The sequence below is a fragment of the Sminthopsis crassicaudata genome, chromosome X, assembly GCF_048593235.1.
Source record: "Sminthopsis crassicaudata isolate SCR6 chromosome X, ASM4859323v1, whole genome shotgun sequence".
Taxonomy (NCBI): Eukaryota; Metazoa; Chordata; class Mammalia; order Dasyuromorphia; family Dasyuridae; genus Sminthopsis; species Sminthopsis crassicaudata.
The window spans coordinates 68,162,188-68,183,659 of NC_133623.1; the positions used below are offsets into that span (position 1 = coordinate 68,162,188).

General features: G+C 43.3%; 1 protein-coding gene across 4 annotated transcripts; it reads right to left on the bottom strand.

Annotated features, from left to right (window-relative positions):
- Positions 1-3,158: 3,158 nt before the first annotated feature.
- On the bottom strand, positions 3,159-19,965 carry LOC141548768 (ribose-phosphate pyrophosphokinase 1). 4 transcript variants are annotated; one of them, XM_074277931.1, is made up of 7 exons: positions 19,636-19,965; positions 13,236-13,440; positions 9,086-9,184; positions 8,634-8,758; positions 4,715-4,888; positions 4,083-4,242; positions 3,159-3,591 (listed from the first exon to the last, which is right to left on the bottom strand). In XM_074277931.1, the coding sequence occupies exons 1-7, from the start codon at positions 19,755-19,757 to the stop codon at positions 3,499-3,501; spliced, it is 978 nt and encodes a 325-aa protein (XP_074134032.1). In that variant the 5' UTR covers positions 19,758-19,965; the 3' UTR covers positions 3,159-3,498. The 4 variants fall into 4 exon arrangements, with proteins under 4 accessions (XP_074134032.1, XP_074134034.1, XP_074134033.1 ...); XM_074277933.1 differs by having other exon boundaries at positions 13,257-13,440; positions 19,636-19,945; XM_074277932.1 differs by having other exon boundaries at positions 13,239-13,440; positions 19,636-19,942.
- Positions 19,966-21,472: the final 1,507 nt, after the last annotated feature.

The following is a 21,472-nucleotide window of genomic DNA, read 5'->3' on the forward strand; positions in this document are numbered from 1 at the left end:
CTGAGATGGTCTTCCTGGGAAGTGGCAGTTGCCGGTGCTAAAACTCCCAACTAAAAGTGGCTGAGCAGACTTGAAAATGGCTCAGCAAGCTCTCATACCAGGTGCTAGTCCTCCCTGACACCCCAAACACTTGTTTCTCTGCCAAGAAAACCAAATGGGGTTTGTCGGCTAGTGGTGGATGTCGGATAAGATAGGAAATTATCTGTAAAATGAGGTTATGCTCCATGAAAAGGTCTGAGTCTGGTAATTTAACTGGCAAAGGCTTTTAAAAACCATCAAGAGGCTAGGAAGTTGAAGGTTAGTTTCTTAGCATCATTGCACCAAGGAGTATCTGGTAGTTTTGGTGCACATTACATACAAGACATATATGTAAATACGGGCAACCATTTCTCCCACCCCAATTAGCAGACACCCCGATAACCATAAAACAATCTTTCTGAATAAGAGGGCCCTTGTTCTCATATACAACTTCTCCAAACAAGGCCCCAATTTCCTTAAAAACAAAATTCTGAAGCTTCCCCTCCCTCCCAAACTGTTGATTTCCCATTTGGCCTTCTTTGGGACTAGACCTTTGTTAATGGCGTGCAGTGGGAAAATGGAGTGTTCTGGTTGGTTTTTTGGAGGTCTCTGGACCAGGCTTCGTTTCAGCAGAATAATCATCACAAGAATAGCCAGGCATAAAATCCAAATCCTTTATTATCTCCTTCAGTCTTGTCTCCTTGCCCGGGGCCCGGGCTAGCTTTCTGGAGGTCCTCTGGAATGTGTCTCGGTTTCTGTGGGGGAGGCAGGAGGACCACTACGGCGGTCTCTGTGTTGAAGTCTGTCTCAGTGCGAGGGTTTGTGCTCCAGCCTCCAGGCCTCTCTGCTCTGTCTCCGAGCCCCTTTCTTGTCCCAGTTCATATGCAGTACACTGAGAATAAGCCAATCATTACATCACTAGGGAACCATGATTTGTTGTAAGATTAAATCAATCCTACTGACCTAGAGAACTAATTCCCTAAACTAGACACCCATTGTCTTATCAACTCCATTAACACCTTGTAAGAATCCTTGTTTCAAATACAGAGTTCTGGCCCATAACAGGAAAAGCCCATACCCATTGCATTGCCACTGATGCTACTTAAAGTTTCCTGGGGCACTAAGAGTGGCTTGTCCAGGGTCACAGGTCATGGGAGGGGCCCAAAAGGAAGTGTTTGTTATCCACCATGCCATAATCAAGCCTGCTTGTGCCCAGGCATTAATAAGCTTACCTATTAAACTGAATAATTCAGCTAAGCAAAGGTATTGATGGATCCCAGTTACTTCAAAATCCCAGCAGAGGGAATAACTGCAGGAGGTTCTGATGGCTAACACAGGGACCTGGGTGACGGGCTCAGTTTTTTCCTTTAGTCATTTGCTTCTGTAAATTCTATTCTCAAACCACCCCTTGAGTCTTTTGAGCTTGTACCAAGATACTCTTGAGAACCAAGACAGGACACCTTTGATTGGCTATAGAACGGAAATGGACCACGCAGTCTTGGGAGCGGCTGGTTTCTATCAAAAACATTCATTCACACTGGCCAGAACCCCCTAAATGAAGAAGGACCCCGCCCTCATCCCCACCCCCTGCAGCCCAAAGAGCTTAGACATGGCTATCTACCTGTCTTTAATGTCCTCGAGAGCCATGAATGGGAAGTTAAATGACTCCAAGGAGCTTTGGAGGGACACTGGAATGGGGCTTTTAAAGGTCTACCCAAGCCATACAGCCCTGTAGCATTCCCAGAAGTAAGCTGCCCAGCCTGTGAATAAGTTAATTGTATCAATTTTGGTTTTTGAACTGCTGAAGAAGCGTAGACTGAGGCAGACAGGGCCGATGTCCGGACTATGTTTACTTAGGGAATCAATCCTCCTGTCTAGATGTCAGCTTGGCTAACTTGGCTGGTCCTTGGACAGATCTCAGCACTCCTGATCTTTTGGGTACAGGACTTGATAGAGATTTGTCCCCAGCGATTCTTTCAGGCCTCCCGATACCTGGGGATAAATGGCAGCATCGGCACACGCTGCACGCTAGCTTGTTCTCCGATTCTTTCTATAAATCTCCCTTTTAAGAGGAGCAGCTGTTCACCAGTACCCAAGACCCAGCAAATGTAAAGGAAGTTCTTAGAATTTACCAAAGGCACCGTGGCCTAAAAGCTCCCGACGTCTTGACATCAGTTTTCAATGTTCTCTCCTGAGAAAAGGTCTGAGCACACCAAGGCACTGAGAGCTGCAGCCACCAAGATCCTTCTTCCCCCGTGAGCTGTTGGACACTGCCCTTGGAATCAAAGCCGCCGGGGAGTTCAGCCTCCCTCCACAGCCCATTTCACGAAGTGGTTCCACTGAGAGAGATAGGAAGACAGTAGGAGAGAAGAGAGAGGGAAAGAAAAAAGAGAAAGGGGAGAGAGGGGAATATGTAATTCTTTTTTAACTAAGCAGGAAAGAATACAATCTTCCACTCTGCTTGAGGATTAAGTTCTTTCTTATATAATTCATTTAGATTTGGGGGCAGGAAGAGAGGTGAACTGGGTCAACGACTCTAGAGGGACTCAAGAGAAACTCTGCTCATAAGCAATCCGAGCCTCATTTCTGTGAGAAAGGAGAAATGGTTCTGCATGCGAGGTATTCTCACCTGGGAGAGAAGCTTCAGTCTGCATGCCCTGGTGATCGGAAGCAGGAGATCTGGCTAAAGGAGAAGCCACAGGGCCAGAAGTGGCTCCAGTCATTGATTCCAAGGAATGCCAACCACAAGGGCACCCCCCCTCCCGCCCCAGTGTCCCCTTCTTACTCTTCCCTTGGGCGGCCTCTTTCAGTTTTCTTGGCCCAAACCATTCCCTGAACAACCCCCTTACAGTGAACTTATCCCATCCTCTCCCACATGCTCCACGTCTTCATCTTGCCCTGACTCCAGGTAAGCCCTCGGCCTTCCTCCACTCTTTCTCAGCTTGTCTCAGTGTTGTCCGTGTGCCGTGAGCCTCGGCAGCTCCTCGAGGGGGGTAGGGACTGTCTTTTCTCCGTGTCCCTGTCTCCAGTGCAGCACCCCATACATAACAGATGCTAAAGAAATGCTGCCTTGATAGCCAGGAATGCCATGACCAGGGTAGTCTGGGACTCTTGCTATAGCCGACACAAACACGATTCGGTTTTTATTTAAGCTTTGCAGAACTTTATTTTAAAACAAACAAATCAACTAACCAGAACTGCTTAAGTTTGCATGCATAGTGGTGCATCTGGCCCATCTCCCTCCCCTCCCGCCTGGATTTCTAAGGTGGATACATCAGGCCCCTCTCCACAGAGTTAAGAGTGAAAGCTGAGGGGCTCACATAGGCTACTAAAAGAAATCAGAGACCCAGGAGACTGGATGGGAGCAAAAAGATGGGGAGAGCAGAATGAACAAGCAGGGATTTCTACTGAAGTTTTGTAATATACCAAATAATGAGTGGCTTAGTTAAGAAAAGCCTTCGAAGTGAATAGCAGCAATAATTATAAAGGAACGTGACTGAACAGGTAGGAGACCGATTCACCATTGTGAGTTCTGCGGATGGCTTCGGCCAGGATCATGGAGATGTCAATCACCTGAAGTGGGCAAGAGAGGAAAGGAGGTCAGTGTCGGGTGGCTCATGCGAGGGAGCTCCAGGCATGAAGCCAGACAGGCCCCCTGTGGAGCTCCCTCCAGAGACCCTTCCCATCCTGTCAACCTGGCTAATTTGTTCAGACTCTTCAATGCCAGAGAAAAGAGACTGAGATAGGGTGGGGGGGGTTTCCAGACTAATGAAATTACAGGGCTTCTCCCTCCCCTCCTCTAATAAGTCTCTAATATTCCCACTTCTGCTAAAGTACTTCCATCGATTAACATTTCAAATTATATGACTCTTCCCCTTCCCAATCACTATCACAACTGTTCGACTTAGCCTGGGTGATTGTGGGTAAGGGCAGTATCCGCTTGGACTGGCTATAGCAACACTGGCTTATCACAAGGCCTTCCCTGGAAAGTCAGGCCTGCTCGTGGCCCTTCATGCAGTAGGCAAACAGCCCCTCAAGATCTCTATGCCCCAATCCCATCTTACCTGTATTTTGGAGCAATGCTTCATCTTGTCTTCCTGAGGTATTGTGTTTGTAACTACAACCGCCTCAAAGCAGGCATGGTTAATCCGAGAAATGGCTGGCCCAGAAAAAATCCCATGAGTAAGGATAGCATATACTTTAGTGGCTCCAGCTGAGAGGAGTCTAGAAAAAGACATGGAGACGGGAACCAAATGGATCCAATTGCAAGAGGTGGGTAGAAGGAAAGGCATAGAGAAAAATCCATCTGTCAGGTGAACAGGGGACAGAACCAAACCTACTTTACAAGTCTAAGTGCCACGAATACAGAAGTTCTTGAAATGATCGGAGATCCTGACAGAGCACACGGCTCTACTTTGTGCTGCTGTGATCAATAACAGACACAACTCTGCCAGGTTTAATTTGCCCTTTACTACAACAACAGCTCACCAAATTATTCAAAGCAATCGTTTGTGTTCAATGCAACAGTAAATGCTTTGGGCCTGGGACCTTGAAATGCCACATTTATTCCCTTAAATGTAGTCACTTCCAGGGCAGGGGGACATGTAGATTTTTTTAAAAGATCATTCCAACCGATGGACTAAACCTAGTCGCTGCTGCCCCCAAACAGCCCTCCTTCCCCACACCATCTACTCACTTATCTGCTGCGTGACAGATAGTACCACAAGTATCAGCCATGTCATCCACGAGAATGGCTACTCGGTCCTTGACGTCTCCCACCAGCACCATCCGGTCGACTTCATTGGCCTTCTTCCGCTCTTTGTGAATCAGAGCAAAATCGACATTCAGTCTGTCTGCAATCGAAGTCACTCTGCAGGAACATGGGATAAGGCAGTTATCAATGGGGAGTAAGGAGCACTCTCACCCAGTTCTAGGAAGCAGCAGAAACTCAACTCTATGAAGCGAGGGAACAGTGGGCAGTGGGGAAGGGTTTAGGCTCTATCACCCAAATGGAATAGATCTCCCAATGTGAATAAGAGAACCAGATCATCCTAGTCTAAGTGCACCGATGGCTCCAATTAAGGTGACAACAGAAAACCTGTGAACAGATTCTGAAAACCAATCCCGTATTTATTCAAGAAAAGTCACTAAATAAACTGTTCATACCTTCTGACTCCCAGATGATTCCACTGCTGCTGGAGCCCCCCCCAAAGAGGTCAAAGACAGCAGTCCTACATATTTCAAGATACTCATAGCTTTTATGGTGGCAAAAAAACCAAAAACAAAAACACACACACACACACACACACACACACACACACACACACACACAGGCAACAGCAACAACAAAACAAAGTGTGTGTGGGGGGGGTCGTTTGGGGAATGGCTCAACTGCTGAATATATGACTCTACTAGACAATTTTTGTGATATAAGTGGCCAACACAAGGAATTCAGTGAAACATCAGGAAATCTATGTGACCTGCTGCACCACAATAATGTAAATACAAAGAACACTAAAGCAAAATCCAAACATTTTTAATTGCACTGGAAGGGCCATGTGGCTAAGTGTGGAGCATGCTGTATACACTGTCAAAGTCAGTTGGTCTTGCTTAACTTTTTGTGTTAGAAGGAAATGAGGCAGATAATGCAGAAAAAGAGTATATATATATATATATATATATATATATATATATATATATATATATGTATGTATGTATGTATGGAAATGACTATGATATAAAAAATGAAAGGCATCAAAAATTGAGGCCCAAGGAGAAGTAGTCATTTATTTACCCAAGATCACCTAGGCCACTGCAGGGCCGAAATCTGTACTTGGGCCTAGAAACTCTCTGCTGGTTCCACTCAACTATCCTAATCTCTATCCCATCCTGTCTTCTATTGCTACTATTCAGAGTTCTCCGCCTCCTGGCCACCCAGTATTCTGTTAAGCCCATTTGCTTGAGATCACATCGACTACATGTGAGCTTTGAGCAAGCCTTTAGCTGAGCGCTTCAAAGCTCAGACACGCAGTGACCAGTTAAGCAAAAAGGTCCACACAGACATGCCTCAGCGGGGCATTTAAAGCCCTGCACAGGCGGGGCTCAACCCTACCCTGCCTTCTGGGCTCATTCCACATTATTCCCCTTCACGAACTCTCCATTCTAAGCAAACTGGTCTAGCTGCTATTCCCTGACCTGTCCACACCTTTGTTGGGGCTGCCTTTAGCACTTGGGATATAATGTCCTCCTGAATCCTTGGCTTTCTTCAAGATTCAGCCCAAGGAACCCCTCGAAGGGGCTCGCTCATATGTGTGAACACTGCAGCTCCCGGGAGAAGAAGCTCAGCTCTTTGGGGGCAGACTGGCCAGAGCTTGGGGGCTTTTGACCTTGCTCACCTTGTATAAATGCATTGTAAGTACTTAAGAAATACTTGTGAAATGACTGAATAAATCCATTCCAGTTTTAAATGGGGAATGATTCTACAAAGCACAGGTTTCAGGTTCCTTTGGAGAAAGGGACCCTACCAACGGCACTCACTTGGTAAAGAATGGCAAGTGGTTCAAGCTACTGTCAGTCAACTCAAAGATTGACAAAGCTTGAACTTGCCTTGATTTCAAGCCCTGTGCTCACTCTCCACACTGCAAATGAGGACTCCCGGTGGATGCAAATTCTCACTACGTGAAGTTAGCATTATATAAAATAGATATAAATATAAATAATGTAAAACAAAATATATAAAATGGTTCCAGGCAAATGGAAATATGCCCCCTAAATTTGAATAAGGCTATCACCACTTCATGGGATTTGTACTAATTGGGACTGCGTAGAAATGCTGGCAGCCTATAGTAAAACTGAAGAGAGACAGATCTTAAGGGCTATTTCGAAGCGCATCCCATATTTTTACCCATTTCCAATCCTGCCTCTGATGGGACCTATCTATTATGTGCTTGTTATGTATGTAACGAGTGTGTGACGATGGACAAATCCTTTTCCTTCCTGTTTTCTCTGTAAAATGAGATGGTCTGGCCTCAATGGCTTCTGAGGGCACTTCTGGCTCCATCGCTAGGCTCGTCAATGTTTTTCACAGTGAGCTAATTCACTGTGGAGAGGAAGATATTGATAAACAGACAGGACAGGAGCAAATGGGGGAGGAGCGCCGAAATGCCCTTAATCCAGGTCTCTTCATGTTTGCTTTAATGGAAAGATTGAAGAAAAAGCCATTGTTGGAACTATAAATGGCTTTGAAAGAATCCTGAATTAACTTGTAATCACCTGGCTTTTGCCATGTCTGGCTCTATTACTCCATTAGGAATGTAAGTAACACTTCTGAATGTATTATTAATGAGTAATCCAGGGAGGAAATGAAGGGCCCTTAATCTGCACAGCTTTCAGTCTCTGGCAAATTCTACTCAAATGTCCTTTAGGTTCTTGGCTCGAAAACCATAATCTAACATGCTTTCCTTCTTGCTCAGTATTTTAATCCTAAGAATAAAAAATGTTTTTTGAATCTGCAGCAATAACAAGGTCTGAGGAAACAAAGCTGCTCACCCCCCACTGACACAGTGTACCCATGTCTTAGATAGTTTTAATAACTGTTGATCTGAAATAAATATAACTTAATAAATATATATAACTTATATAAAAATGTATATAACTTAATAAATAAATATAACTTAAATAACTGATCTGAAAATCAAATCCCTAGCCCTTTCCTAAGAAAGGGAGATAGGTGACTTCCAGTTAGAGAGGGAACAAACATTTATTAAGGCATTTCCTATTAATCAAGTATTTTACAAATATTCATTTAATACCCAGCAGCACGGAGGGAGAAAGGTGCTACTACAATCCCTATTTTTACAGTCGAGGAAACGGCTAATGATTTGCCCTGGATCACAAAGTTAATAAGTATCGGAGGTTGGATTTGAACTCTAGTCTTCCTGGCTATCTACTTACTCCCCAGTGGAGCCATGGCTACAGCTTCTTTCTTACTGGGATCTCTACCTGAAGAAATCCCTGACCTCCCAACCAGCAGTTTGGTCAGTGCAGTGCAGGGGAACCCGTCAAATCCATCTCATATGCTATCCTCTTTTGGCTCCCCCCCCCTCCTTTTGTTTCATTTCTTCTTTTACAACATCACTAATGTAGAAATGTTTTTACGTGATTATACATGTATAACCTCTATCAGATTGCTTGCCTTCTTGAGGAGGGAGAAAAATCTGGAATGCAAAACCTTAAAAAAAATGTTGAAAATTGTTTTTAAAAGAATTAGGAAAAAAAATACTATTTAAAGTAAAAACTAAAGTCTTATGTTATAGATGTGATGCTATCGCAAAGGAAAAGATTCTCAGTAACAATTTAGGGAGAGAGAACCTACTGGACATGGGGGATAGAGCAAAACACTGGATTTGGAGCTGTGATCTGATCTCAGACACTGACCAGCTGTGTGACTCTGGGCCTCAGTTTCCTCAACTGTAAAATGAGACATTGGATTCAATGACTTCTAAAGGCTAGTTCTGGAATTCCATAACGAAAGATGGGCTGAGCCACCTCATGTAGATTCTCCACCTCTCATGACTCGAGCATCTGGCCAGTTCAGAGATGGCTACTAATCCTACCTTTTAGCGCCACCAGCATCAGGAGATACAATGCAGCAGGTCTTCCAGTCGGCAATGTTCTCTCTTATCCACTTCAGGACAGCTGGCTCGGCATACAAGTTATCCACTGGGATATCAAAAAACCCCTGCCAAAAGAAACTCCCATTAATGTTTTGGCTCTGACTCCCCCTTACCCTCCCAGGGCTCCCAGCACTAGTCAATGCTCTGTGAGGCAGGCAGTGGTAATATCACCCAGCCAGAGGCCCACTGCATATCAAGGCCATCCACCTAGTAAGGATAATTGCCAAGATGCAAATCGAGCCCCTTAGGAGGCCCAGCTTTGTGCCTGTCTCTCCTAGACAGTTGTTCCCCAGAAATATCCTAGTTTCTCCTGCTTTTCTCCTCATTTATAGCAACCCTTTCCCCCTCCTCACACTAACTCCTTTTGGTTTTTTTTTTTTTTTTTTTAATACCTGAATCTGAGAAGCATGAAGGTCCATGGTGATTATATGATCTGCTCCTGCTACAGACAGCATATTTGCCACGAGCTTGGCTGAGATCGGGGCTCGGCTCTAAATATGGGAGAGTTAAGTGTCACTAACAAAATAGTTCAAAGTGATGATGCTGGCAAAGTGGGCTTACTTCTTATCTCAGTAAAATTTTTCCTGTCTCTTGTCTCTTAAAAGGTAAAAGAGCCAATTGTGACAAGTAGCTACCATTAGACATTTAGTTTTTTTTTTTTTAATTAAATTAAAAATTTTCAACCAATGTTGCTAATAATTTGCAAAACAAATGCAACTCTGTTTCCCCTCTGCCCACCCATAGTCCACACTAAAGTTTAGGAGATAATGGCATAGAATTATGAAAATCATAGAAACAAAGGATCAGATGAAGACTTAGTCCAATGCCACAGCTTATCAGCATGGATGCTCCCTTTAATATCAAGATGCAGACCAAAGCTCATGTACCAGCCCATCCTGCGGGGCTTTCCAGAAAGCTTTCTCTACATTCTCTTGATATTGTAAGAATACCAATGGAGCAAGCCAGGCTGTCCACTGCTTGAATATCTTTATGTGACTAGTCCATCATTTTTCACATGACACCCTTTATTCAATTTTAATGTAGAAAAAAGAAAGCTTGGCAAGAGATCCAACTAAGTAAGTTATCTCAAGGACATTTAAATATGAAAATGAAAAGACCCACTCTCCACCCCCAAAAAACCCATAAGAAAAAAAAAAAATTAAAAAATTAAAAAAAAAAAAAAATATATATATATATATACACACAGTGATTACTATAACAAACTGTTTTCATCATCAAGGCCGGTGGACCGCAATACCAGAGATCTTATTGTGCTTAAAAGGGAAAGAGAAATAGCACTGGAGAGAAAGAACAAAGACAGGAAAAGCAGCCAAATTGGATGGAGGGTATACCCTTTTTAGGAGATATGCAATTGTGAGGCTTTTGAGGGATTAATATTCAAGACATGTGAAGGAGGGAAAGATAAAGTTCAAACAATAAGAATTGAAACTTAATAGACAAAAAGAAAAACCAAAAGACTACTGAGAAGATAACTATGGAGGCTAGATGTCTTCTCACCTATACAAAATCTTTTGACAATCATCAAAGTACAAATTGAGAGAATTCTTGCTGAGACTATCAATAGGGAAAAAAAAAGCAGGTTTGCATAAATAATATTCAACGATGAATTGCATCTTTACCATTTTGCAATTGACTCAAATGTCACCTCACAGTCAATTTTTCCAAAAAAGGTTTTCTCATCCATATATCAAAATCATTCAAGATTCCTTGAGCTATGATAGAAAGGACTGGAGACCAGGAATATAGAGTCCAAATGGAAGAGACGGGATTCTCTGTGATCTCTCCCAGGTTCCATTTGCAGATGACATTCTTCCTGGTTGCAAAATAAACCCTGGAATTCTTCAGTGTTTGAAAGCAGTTAAAGTTTAGCCTGACCATCCATACGGGAAAGATCAAATGGATGAGGAATATTTATATTAGCCAGATTATGACATGTACTTGGATGAAAACCCTACAGAGCTCATCTATCAGTATGTAGACTTGAATCTAAAACTGGGCCCAGGACTGAAAGAGAGAGTAAACTTGACTTTGGAATATTACAAAGCTTTTTTTAATGTTCCTAAGTTTCTTATGGAAAAAAAGTCCCTTAGCTCCTTTATCTGCCTCTCCAATGAGAGCTACAGTCTCAACCTTCCACTTAGTCTTATGACTTTTTTTTCCCACTCAGGGGACAGATGTAAATAGGTATAACTCTTTCTCCAGAAGTATTCCTGATGGTTACCGTACAAGGAGCTTACAGAGAGTTGATGATCTAAAAGCTCAGGACTTTCTGGTCCCCTTTCTGCCACTATCACTATAGAAGTACAGGTGAAGCTGAAGTGAACCCAGAGGCATCATCCTTCCCACAATTAGTGGTTACACTAATATCTAATTTTTTTTTTAAATGAACCAGCAAAGAAGAAAGAACCCAACCATAGAAACTTACTATGGGAACAGGGAAGACCAGGGTTCATCTTCAGAGGAGGACACTGAAGTAAAAAAAGCTTCTTCTACTCCAAAAAGTAACGTTAAATGGTTCCCTGCTCAGAGAGAATTTATGGAAGAATTCAAAAATGAATTTAAAAATCAAATGAGAGACATTGAGGAAAAACTAAAAAATAAAAACCATCCAAGAAAAACAAGATTATGAAAAAAATAAAAGTTAAAGTTGAGTTATAAAAATGAAAATAACTCTTTGAAAATTAGAATTGGGCAAGAAGCCAGTGAAGCTATGAGAGACCAAGAAATAACAAAACATATAAAGAATGAAAAAAAAAAAAAAGTGAAACATAAGAAAAACAACAGATCTGGAAAAACAGATCAAGAAGAGAAAACATAAGACTAATTGGACTACCTGAAAGCTGTGACCAAAAAAAGAACCTTGAAACAATAATACAAGAAATAACCCAAGAAAATTGTCCTGGAGGGGAAAGTAGAAATAGAAAAAATCCACCAATCACCACCTCAATGAGATCCTTTGTGGAAAACACATAGAAATATTATTACCAAATTTCAAAACCCTCAGATCAAAGAGAAAATTCTGCAAGAAACAAAGAAAAACAAAAACCAATTTAAATATGCTGAAGCTACAATTAAAATTGCATAGGACTTACCAGCAGCCACTCCTGGAACTGCATCTACTGACAATTAAAAGAATTAGGCCTGTGGCCAAAAATATCATATCCAGAAAAATTATCCATAATGTTGAATGAAAAAAAAAAATAAAATTCAAGGAACTTGCAGAAATTCAAGGTACTTGCAGATTTTCAGGACTTTATAACAACCAAACCAGAATTTAACATATAAGCACCAATATCAAAGATCAATTTCAAGGAATTTAATATGGATAAATTGTTTGGGTTTTTTTGTATGCCATATGCAGTAATAGAGTAGCTCCAAAGAAAGATTGGGGCAGAACTCAGGTAAAAATAGTAATTATGTCATACAATTGAGGTACAGAGGAAGAATAGATACAGAGGCACTATTAGAGGGGAGGAGGGCTTGTAGTTTTGAAAACCTACTCACATCAGGAATGGGTCAAATGGGCAACACATATACCATGAAGGATACAGAACCCTTCTAAATCTATAAAGAAATAAGGTGGGAGGGATGGTGGGATGGAGAAGCAAAGGGTGCAGGAAGAAGACAAGAGAGGGATCCATGGGCGGGAGGAGGTTAAATAATAGCAAGGCAACTTAAGGAGCAGAATTAAAAGCAGGGATAAGATATGTGTGTGAGTTCATGGGCAGGGGGCATGGTATGTATGTGTGTATATATGTATATGCATATATTTACATATGTACCCATAAATATATCCTTTCTTAACTATAGATGCTTGGGAGAGGTGGGAGGGATGAAAGAGGAAAAAAATAATAAAGTAAAAAGGTGCACAGCAGAGAACAAAAGAACAATTTACAAGGAAGGAAATGAAAAGATTGACACTCATGAATAGAATTTCTTTTACTAAAATATATATATTTCTTGAACTGGTTAATTCATTGTTATGTATTTTGAATCCTCCCAGACGAATGTTCTCTTTTGTTTTGTATTCCTTTTTTATTGTGTGGTGCTTTTTTAAAAATAAAATAAATTTAAAGAAATCAGAAAAAATAAAAAGTGAAAAACAAAACAAAAAAAAAACACCTGAATCTTCCTGGTTTGCAATTTATATCCTTATGAAATGACTCATATTTAAATGATCTGTATATATCACAGACTTCTAATATTATCATACAGGTAATTGCCAGCCTAGGAGCTTCTTCTATTGGCTACAGAAAATAACCTGGGGTACCGAGAGGTTAAATGACTTGCCATGGTCACATGGCATAAGTTAGAAGTGGGACTTGAACTCAGCTCTTCCCCTTCAGGGTTAGTTTCTATGCAGTCCACCATAACTCGTGTTCCTATTGGTCTGATCAGCCACAGTCGGCCACACTGTAACTGACTCCACCATAGTGCCGGTCATTTGGGTCCTCTTCAAGAACGAAGGAGAACAACCAGCAATCTAAAACAGGAATAACATATTAAAAGAAAAGAAAATACCACATTGGAGTCTGCTCCTACTTTGTCCTTTTTGTCCTGCCGGGCATAAGGGAAGCAAGGAATAACGGCGGTGACTCTGCTTGCTGACGCAATCTTGCAGGCATTAATCATGATGAGAAGTTCCATCAAGTTGTCATTTATCTCACCACAGCCACTCTGCACAATGTAGACATCCTCTCCGCGGACGCTTTCACCAATTTCCACGCTAAGGAGAGAGGGGAAAATTGGATTAGTGATGTTCCACTGAGTATTTCAAAGCACTTTAGGTATGCTGTACCACCCTTAGGGCCTTCCATGGACTCATCACATGTGAATCGACTGATGGATTAATGTACTGATTGATTATTCCATCTATATTATCTAGCTCACCCTTAGGGCCTTCCATGGACTCATCACATGTGGATCTATTGATGGATTAATCTACTGATCGATTATTCAATCTATATTATCTAGCTCACCCTTAGGACCTTCCATGGACTCATCACAAGTGGATCTATTGATGGATTAATCTACTGATCGATTATTCAATCTATATTATCTAGCTCACCCTTAGGACCTTCCATGGACTCATCACATGTGGATCTATTGATGGATTAATCTACTGATCGATTATTCAATCTATATTATCTAGCTCACCCTTAGGACCTTCCATGGACTCATCACAAGTGGATCTATTGATGGATTAATCTACTGATCGATTATTCAATCTATATTATCTAGCTCACCCTTAGGACCTTCCATGGACTCATCACATGTGGATCTATTGATGGATTAATCTACTGATCGATTATTCAATCTATATTATCTAGCTCACCCTTAGGACCTTCCATGGACTCATCACAAGTGGATCTATTGATGGATTAATCTACTGATCGATTATTCAATCTATATTATCTAGCTCACCCTTAGGACCTTCCATGGACTCATCACAAGTGGATCTATTGATGGATTAATCTACTGATCGATTATTCAATCTATATTATCTAGCTCACCCTTAGGACCTTCCATGGACTCATCACAAGTGGATCTATTGATGGATTAATCTACTGATCGATTATTCAATCTATATTATCTAGCTCACCCTTAGGACCTTCCATGGACTCATCACATGTGGATCATTAATATATTGATCGATTATTCGATCTATATTATCTATCTAGCTAGATTAATATAGATCGAATAATCGATCAATAGATTAATCCATCAATCGATCCACATTATCTATCTAGCTAGATTAAGCACTGGCAGGTGTATGACTAAAATTCAGTTGGTATCTACTTTTAAGTTTTCCTGTAGAAAATATCTGATTTGATGCATCAGCTATGGGTGAACGACATCATTTCAACATGTAAATACAAAAGTAGACAGTCCCTGTTCTCGAGGAGTCAGTCAATCCACATGAAATTGTCACTGTACCTTCCAAAGGTATTACAGTTACACTTTTATATCCATTCAGTGTCCAGTTTTCCATTTCTGGTACAATGGAAAAAACCATCGGGAGTCCCAAGTCCAAGACTTGAATCTGGATTACTGCTAATATCTAGGTGACAGAGGACAAATCAGTTCCCTTTTTCTAATGTGTTAAATGAAGGTGCCGGACTAGATCATATGTTCATTCAGTCTCTATATCTTTTGCCCTCAATATAATAAATACATTTTCGTATTTAACTTACACACACACACACACACACACACACACACACACACACACACACACACACACATATATATATATATATATATATATATACAAGAAACAAAAGAAAGAAAATTGTTTTCCTCCAGGAGTTCACCCAAACTTTTGCACAACTTCATTTGGAGTTTTCTGCACTATTTCAAAGGGATGCTATACTTCTTTTCCAAAAGTTTCCAGAAGCCCTCCCCCCAGTGGGGGAACCCCCAAATTCAATGAATTCCAAAGTTTCTTCCAGCCCCCAAATCCCCCTACAAGCTAATCCATTTTTGCTTTAGAAAAGTGAATTCCTGCATTAGAGTGGCAGTACTCAACTCTTTCAGGAAGGACAATCCCCAGAGCTGAGGTAACCTGGAGCTCGGGGAGGGTCCCCCCCAATTCTAAGGCAACCAAGAACATTTACATTTGCCTTTGGCAAAAACCAATTTCCTTACCATAATGCTAATAGCAATAGATGAGATTAAATTGGGGGGTTGGTTGGTTTTGTTTTTTGTTTGGGGGTAGTCTATTAAGCTTGACAATCACTATAAATCAGCAACAATAGCCCCCCCCCCATAAACCCTACACCTTATACCAGATTTATCTCTAGTTACTGCATTTGAAGAGCATCTGGGGGGGGGGGGGGTAAATGTGGAGAGGGAAAAGAGGGAGGGAGAGAGGAAAGGAGGAAGAAACTAAAAAAGAGAAAAAGAAAGGAAAGAAGCGTTTTGCACCTGATTGGTTCCACTTTGTGGGCCAGCTAGCCCCTTCTGGAAGAAGAGCCTGACTTCAGGGAGGTGATGCCCTAACAGCCAAGTGAGCAAGGTCACCTGCCTGGCTTTTTTTCCCAGGAGCCCCGGGGGGCCAGGGACCAGATAGGGAACTGGAGGCCGGGAGAAGGCCTAGGATGTAAAGGGAGACCCGGCAGGCCAAGCCCCATTGGGCCCTAGTTTGGCTCAGAAAGAATGGAAACTTTAGCAGGCCCTTTAGGTTTAGGCCAGAAGCCCTGGGGGTGATTCCCGCCCGGATTTTTGTATTTAGTAGTTGTTTTGACTGGGAGAAAGAGGAGTTTGGGAGCCTCAATAGCCAGAATCATTGAATGGGTGTGGCCTGAGTCCAACCCAAGGGCAGGTCCCGCCTCACCTCCCAGCGGTGCAGGTCCCCTTCTAGAATGAAGGACAAACTACGAGTAGCTTTAGTGCTCAATCCCCTACCCCTCCCAACTGCCCCCTCCCCCAGCTGACAACGAGCCTCTGGGAAAGGTAGATAGACACCCCCCCCACTATTCCTTCCTTCCACCCAAGAGCCACTCCCTTAACTGGGCCCAGAAGCAGACATCCAAGGCATCTCCCTCAGCTATCATGTATGGGGGATGCACATAAGGGACCAAAAAAAAAAAAAAAAAAAAAATCCATGTCCCATAATCCTCCCTCACACTGTGGGTGCACTGTCCTTCCCCCAATCATGGGCCCAAATGGACAAAGGAGACACACACAACCCCTTCCCCCCACCCAGGACAGCCAGAAAGATAAGACAATCTGACTTTGAAAACTTCCTTAAAAAAAAAAAAAAAAAAAAAAAAAAAAAAAAAGACATCTACAGTGGAAGGGAGCATAAGCAAATCCACCTGTAGCCATTTCCTTAAACCGGGCTAGTGCTGGGGACATTTCTAGGAAATCACTTTCTCCTCTCCCAATCCAGCACAAAAGGGTCCGAACCAGTGACTGAATATTCGAGGTTTTACTTGATCAATTAGGGAATCTTCCCCTGCCCCGCCCCCCCCCCCACCCCAGGCTTTAAAAAAGAAAATGCCTAATTTTGGGGAGGAAGAAAATTCCAAGGGAAAGTCCCCCATAATCTGGACAAAAACTGGCCCAGGTGAGAGAAAAGGCCCCTCAGGCCAACTCCTTCCTCTTCCTCCCCTCCCATCCCTTAGCCATAGAGAATACATATTCATATTCATTCTGCATATTCAGCAGAGACTTATTGAAATTCCACCCCCTCCCATTAAAGGAGCTTACTAGAAGGAAGAGGGACCAAAAAACAAACAAACAAAGAAAAAAAAAAAACCAAAACAAAAAAACCCACTTCAGTTGGGTAACTTTGAACCCTGCTTCTGCAGGAAGGAGGGCTGCTAGCACACATTTCCAAGTGCAAGTTCATAGCCCTAATTTAGCACAACTTTTTCTTTTTTTAATAGCTTTTTAGTTTTCAAAATTACATGCAAAGATACTTTTCAGCATTGACCCTTGCAAACCTTGTGCCCCAATTGTCCCCCTCCCCCAGGCAGCAAGTAATCCAATATAGCTTAAACATGGAACGTAAGACTTTGGAACCTTTTACTTCAGTCTGGCAAAGGGCCACCCCCCCACCCCACCCCCCACCATAGAATGTTTTGAATGCATAAAGTAAGAAACCAATTCTACTGAAATACAGTGAACAGTTTAAAAAAAAACAAAAAACAACAAAAAAAGACCCACAGGTTAAAAAACCCCTAGCTAGCTATCTATAAAAGGACCACTGACTCAGTGGGCCCTAGAAGATGATCTCCAAGGGCCAGAAGCCATGAGTTCAAATTCAACCTCAAAAATGTCTTAGCTTAACAACATCTAGGACTGTGCTAAGTGCTCTATGAATGAATACCCTCTTAGATTCTCAACGGACCTTGGGAGGTAGCTGATGGGGTGAATGGAGGCCAGAAAAATACTCTGTCCCTGGCTCTGTCTGTACAAGGTAATTCTACAGGGTCAGCTTGCTCTTCTCAGGGGGTCCACTCAGACCCTGGCTTCCAGCCAGGGCGAGAATATTTTGCTAGTGTCTATTCACCCCATGAATAGGTACAATCATTCCCTCCCTTTTACTGATGGTGAAGCTGAAGCAGAAATGACATCCGAGGCACCCCACTGAGCTTTTTTTTTTTAAAGTTTGGGGGCCACTGAGCCCATATCTCAATGGCCCAAGAAGTGAGTGACTGACCTGGGATTTGAACTCAGATCCTTTGGCTCCAAATGTAGTGCTCTTTAACACAAAGCTAAGCAGCCAAACCTGAGGCTGAGCCTCCCTCGATTATAACCACAATAAACCAATATTATAACATATATTATATAATATAACCACAATAAACCAAAAGTGTCCTCATTCAAGGAAAATCCTGAGCCATGGCCCCCAACTGTTCATTTTTGCCTCCCTTACCCATAACTCCAAGGGCAGTAAGTCAACAAGCATTTATTATGCTCCAACTACTAGCCAGCACAGCTCCAGACAAGGTCTCTTAGCTGAATCCCACTCAAAAGCTAAGCACAGAACAGAAGCCAGGTTTGAGGCTTTGTGGAAAGAACACAGAATCCTGCTCCTCCACATCCCAGTCAGAGAGACCTTGGACCAATCAGCCACTGGCCCTGGGGGCTACAAGTTCCCCCTCTCCAAAAGAACTTTTCAGTAGGTCCTAGACAAATGCCCTTGGGGTGTGAGCCTCCTATGGAGAATCAGGTATTCAAACAAAATTTTAAAAAGCTAAATTTAATGAAAGTTAAAATACCCCCCCCAAGCTATCCAGGGACCACTTCATGCTTGTCTAGTATCCCCAGCCTTTTCCCCACTAATTAAAAGTTTACTGAGTCTGACTACTTTCAAACCCCAGGGTGCTGGGGTTCATTAACAATAATTAATAGATATTAATTAGCCAAAAATTAATAGGGCACTCTAAGGATGGCAAAGCATTTCCCAAGTATCACCTCATTTAGTCTATACAGCAATCCTATAAATTACGCGCACTTATTATTATTATTCCCATTTTCCAGATTAAGAAGACATAAACAGTGAGTCAGGAAAAATCTAGATTCAAACCAGGCCTCTAATATCTACCGGCTCCTAGGCGCCTATATCCAGAATGGGAAACCACCTCAGACACTATCAAGCCCAATTTCTACATTTCAGGTAAGGAAACTGAGGCTCAAACATGGGGAGGGGGGATTTGAACCCAAATTCTTTCCATTCCCAAAACACCAGCGTTTTTGTTTTTTTTTCTATAGCACAAAGACGCTTCCCAGTGCAATTCTGGATATGCCCCCCCAAACTCTCCCCAAGCCAATCTGCGCAGGGAGAAGGGAAGGCTACATCTTAGTTTCAATCTCTAGCCGTGTTTTACAGATGAGAAGACTGAGGCGCGGGAGAGGTTAAGTGACTTACTCACAATCATGCAGCTATCAAGAGGCGGAACTGGTATTTGAACCCAAATCATCCAATCTAGAGCTCTAACCACTACACCACACTGCAGGGTAACAATCTATCACTGACTGCTTCCAGGCAAAGGCCGGCCCAAAGCGCCCACGCCCAAGGCTAGCGGGCGACTTTGGCCTTGATCGCACCACCCCCACCCGAGGGGGTTCGAATCTCTGTCCGTTTTTTCCGTTGATCCGTCAGCCAGCCCGCCCTCCCGAGTCACGAGCCGCGATCCCGGCCACAAGGTGGCGACGACTAGTACCGACCCTTCGGCCCACCTCTGTCCCCCCCATTCCCTCCCGACAGCCCCCCAAGACCACGGCGTTAGCCCACTATTAGCCTGGGTCCCAACACCACGGTCTACGGATAGCCCAACTACCAGCGCATGCGCGTGCGTCAAACCGGCCGGCCGGCCACAGGCCACCGGCCCTGACCCACGACCCGGCCCCCGCCCCGGCCCCGGTCCCGGCTCTAACCCCAGTTTTACCCCGGGCCCCGGCTACTCACCAGGTCTCCTGGTTACTGAATTTCTTAGTTACCACCTTGCCCAGTTCCAGGCCCAGGCGATCGGTGATCTTCTGGGACAGGTCCTGGTGAGAACTGCCGCTGAAAATCTTGATATTCGGCATCTTCACCCTGAGGTCCTCGGTAGACCGACCTCGGCGGTCACGGTGGGTAGGTCAGGGGCTCGGCAGATAAAGCCTGAGGCCGTAAGGCAAGGTTGGGGAGAGGTGACTCGGCAACAAGAGCCTACTCACTACGACGCCTCGGCCATCTTGCCTTCCCGCCAGCCGCTCGCGTTCTTATATTGTCTGCCGGTTGGGAGGGTGGAACACTAGCTTGAGCGTTCTGCCTCCGCCTCTCCCTATTGGTCGCCTGGTAACTAGGGGCGTTGCCTTCTCTGTGGCCACACCCCCGTTCAGGGTGCTTTATCCCGGATTGGCTGAAAAGCAGAGAGGGGGTGGGGCGGCCCGAAGCCGGCTCTCAAGCGGCGGAGTGAGGCGAGGGCGAACTTAGCAGGTGAATCGGCTGGATGCGAGTGGCGGGGAAGGAGTGATGCGCAATCTAGCGGATCGCCTGGGCCGATTGCGCTTTGCGGACTCCGGGGGCTTCTTCAGCCCCAGAAACAGAATCTGGCCCACCCGCCGAGTTTCTGTCAACGGTCAACCCCAAATCGAGGCATCGAGGCAGGAGCCACCTGTTCCTGCAGATCCCGAGGGACTTACGGGGGAAGCATTTTGGAAAGGACCGATCACGTAGCCCCTATTTGTAGCAACATAGCAGAAAGCAAAGCAATATGGAGGGATAATGCCACGAACTTATCCAGGGAGGCTGTTTCCTATGAAAATAGAGGATGTAGGCAGCTAGGCGGCTTAGTGGCTAGAGTGATGGGGCAGGAGTCAGGAAGACCTGGATCCAAATTCTGCCTGACCCTGGGCAAGTGCCTTACCCCTGTTTGCCTCAATTTCCTCATCTGTAAAATGGGCTGGAGAGGGAAATGGGAAAGCATTTTGGCCAAGAGAACCCCTAGGATCGATCGGGACTGAACCGCAACAAAAAATCTGCAAGTGGGGGGAGCTGATTCGAGTTTGGTAATAAATGCTTGATTCCTTGATGATTTAAAATAATCAAATAAATGGTTGTTAATTGATTTACTGATCACACGCAATACCACTTTCTGATCTCGGGGGAGTCCCTTCCCACCCCCGATCCCGGGTTTGTTTCCTACGCTGCAGAATGAAGAGTTTACAATGCATGACCTCCGAGGCTGCTGCCAGCTTTGGATCTAGACCCTGGACATGCTATTTCTCTGCTATTTCACCTCCTTCCCAGACAAGGTTCCTTCCCCCAAAGTGGGTGGATGGCTACTTTCACTTGCAAAACCCATCACCCTCAAGAGTGCAACCCAAAGCGGATGGAAATGCAATTGGGCAATATTTAACAAAATGAAAATACAATAGAACAGAGACAATATGAATAACCGGGCTTTCTTGACACCTCCATTTTGTTTTATTTTAAATATATTGTTACTACTTTATTTTTTCCAATTACAATGTGGAAACAAATTTTTTTAGTTTTTTATTTTCAAAATTCATGCATAGTTTTCTTTTTTTTTTCTTTTTTAAATTTTTTTAATTATTGTTTTTTATTTACCAGGTATATGCATGGGTAATTTTTCAGCATTGACAATTGCAAAACCTTTTGTTCTAATTTTTCCCCTCCTTCCCCACCCCCACCCCCTCCCTCAGTTGGCAGGTAGACCAATACATACAATATTACATGTATAGTTTTCAACATTCATCCTTGCAAAACCTCCTGTTCCAGATTTTTTTTCTTCACCCCC

Coding starts and splice junctions, on each gene's coding strand:
- LOC141548768 (XM_074277931.1), bottom strand. CDS start 19,757: ATGCCGAATATCAAGATTTTCAGCGGCAGTTCTCACCAGGACCTGTCC. Junction 13,441..19,635: donor TTCAGTAACCAGGAGACCTG/GTGAGTAGCCGG, acceptor CTCTCTCCTTAG/CGTGGAAATTGGTGAAAGCG. Junction 9,185..13,235: donor TAGGAGCAGACTCCAATGTG/GTATTTTCTTTT, acceptor TCCCATATTTAG/AGCCGAGCCCCGATCTCAGC.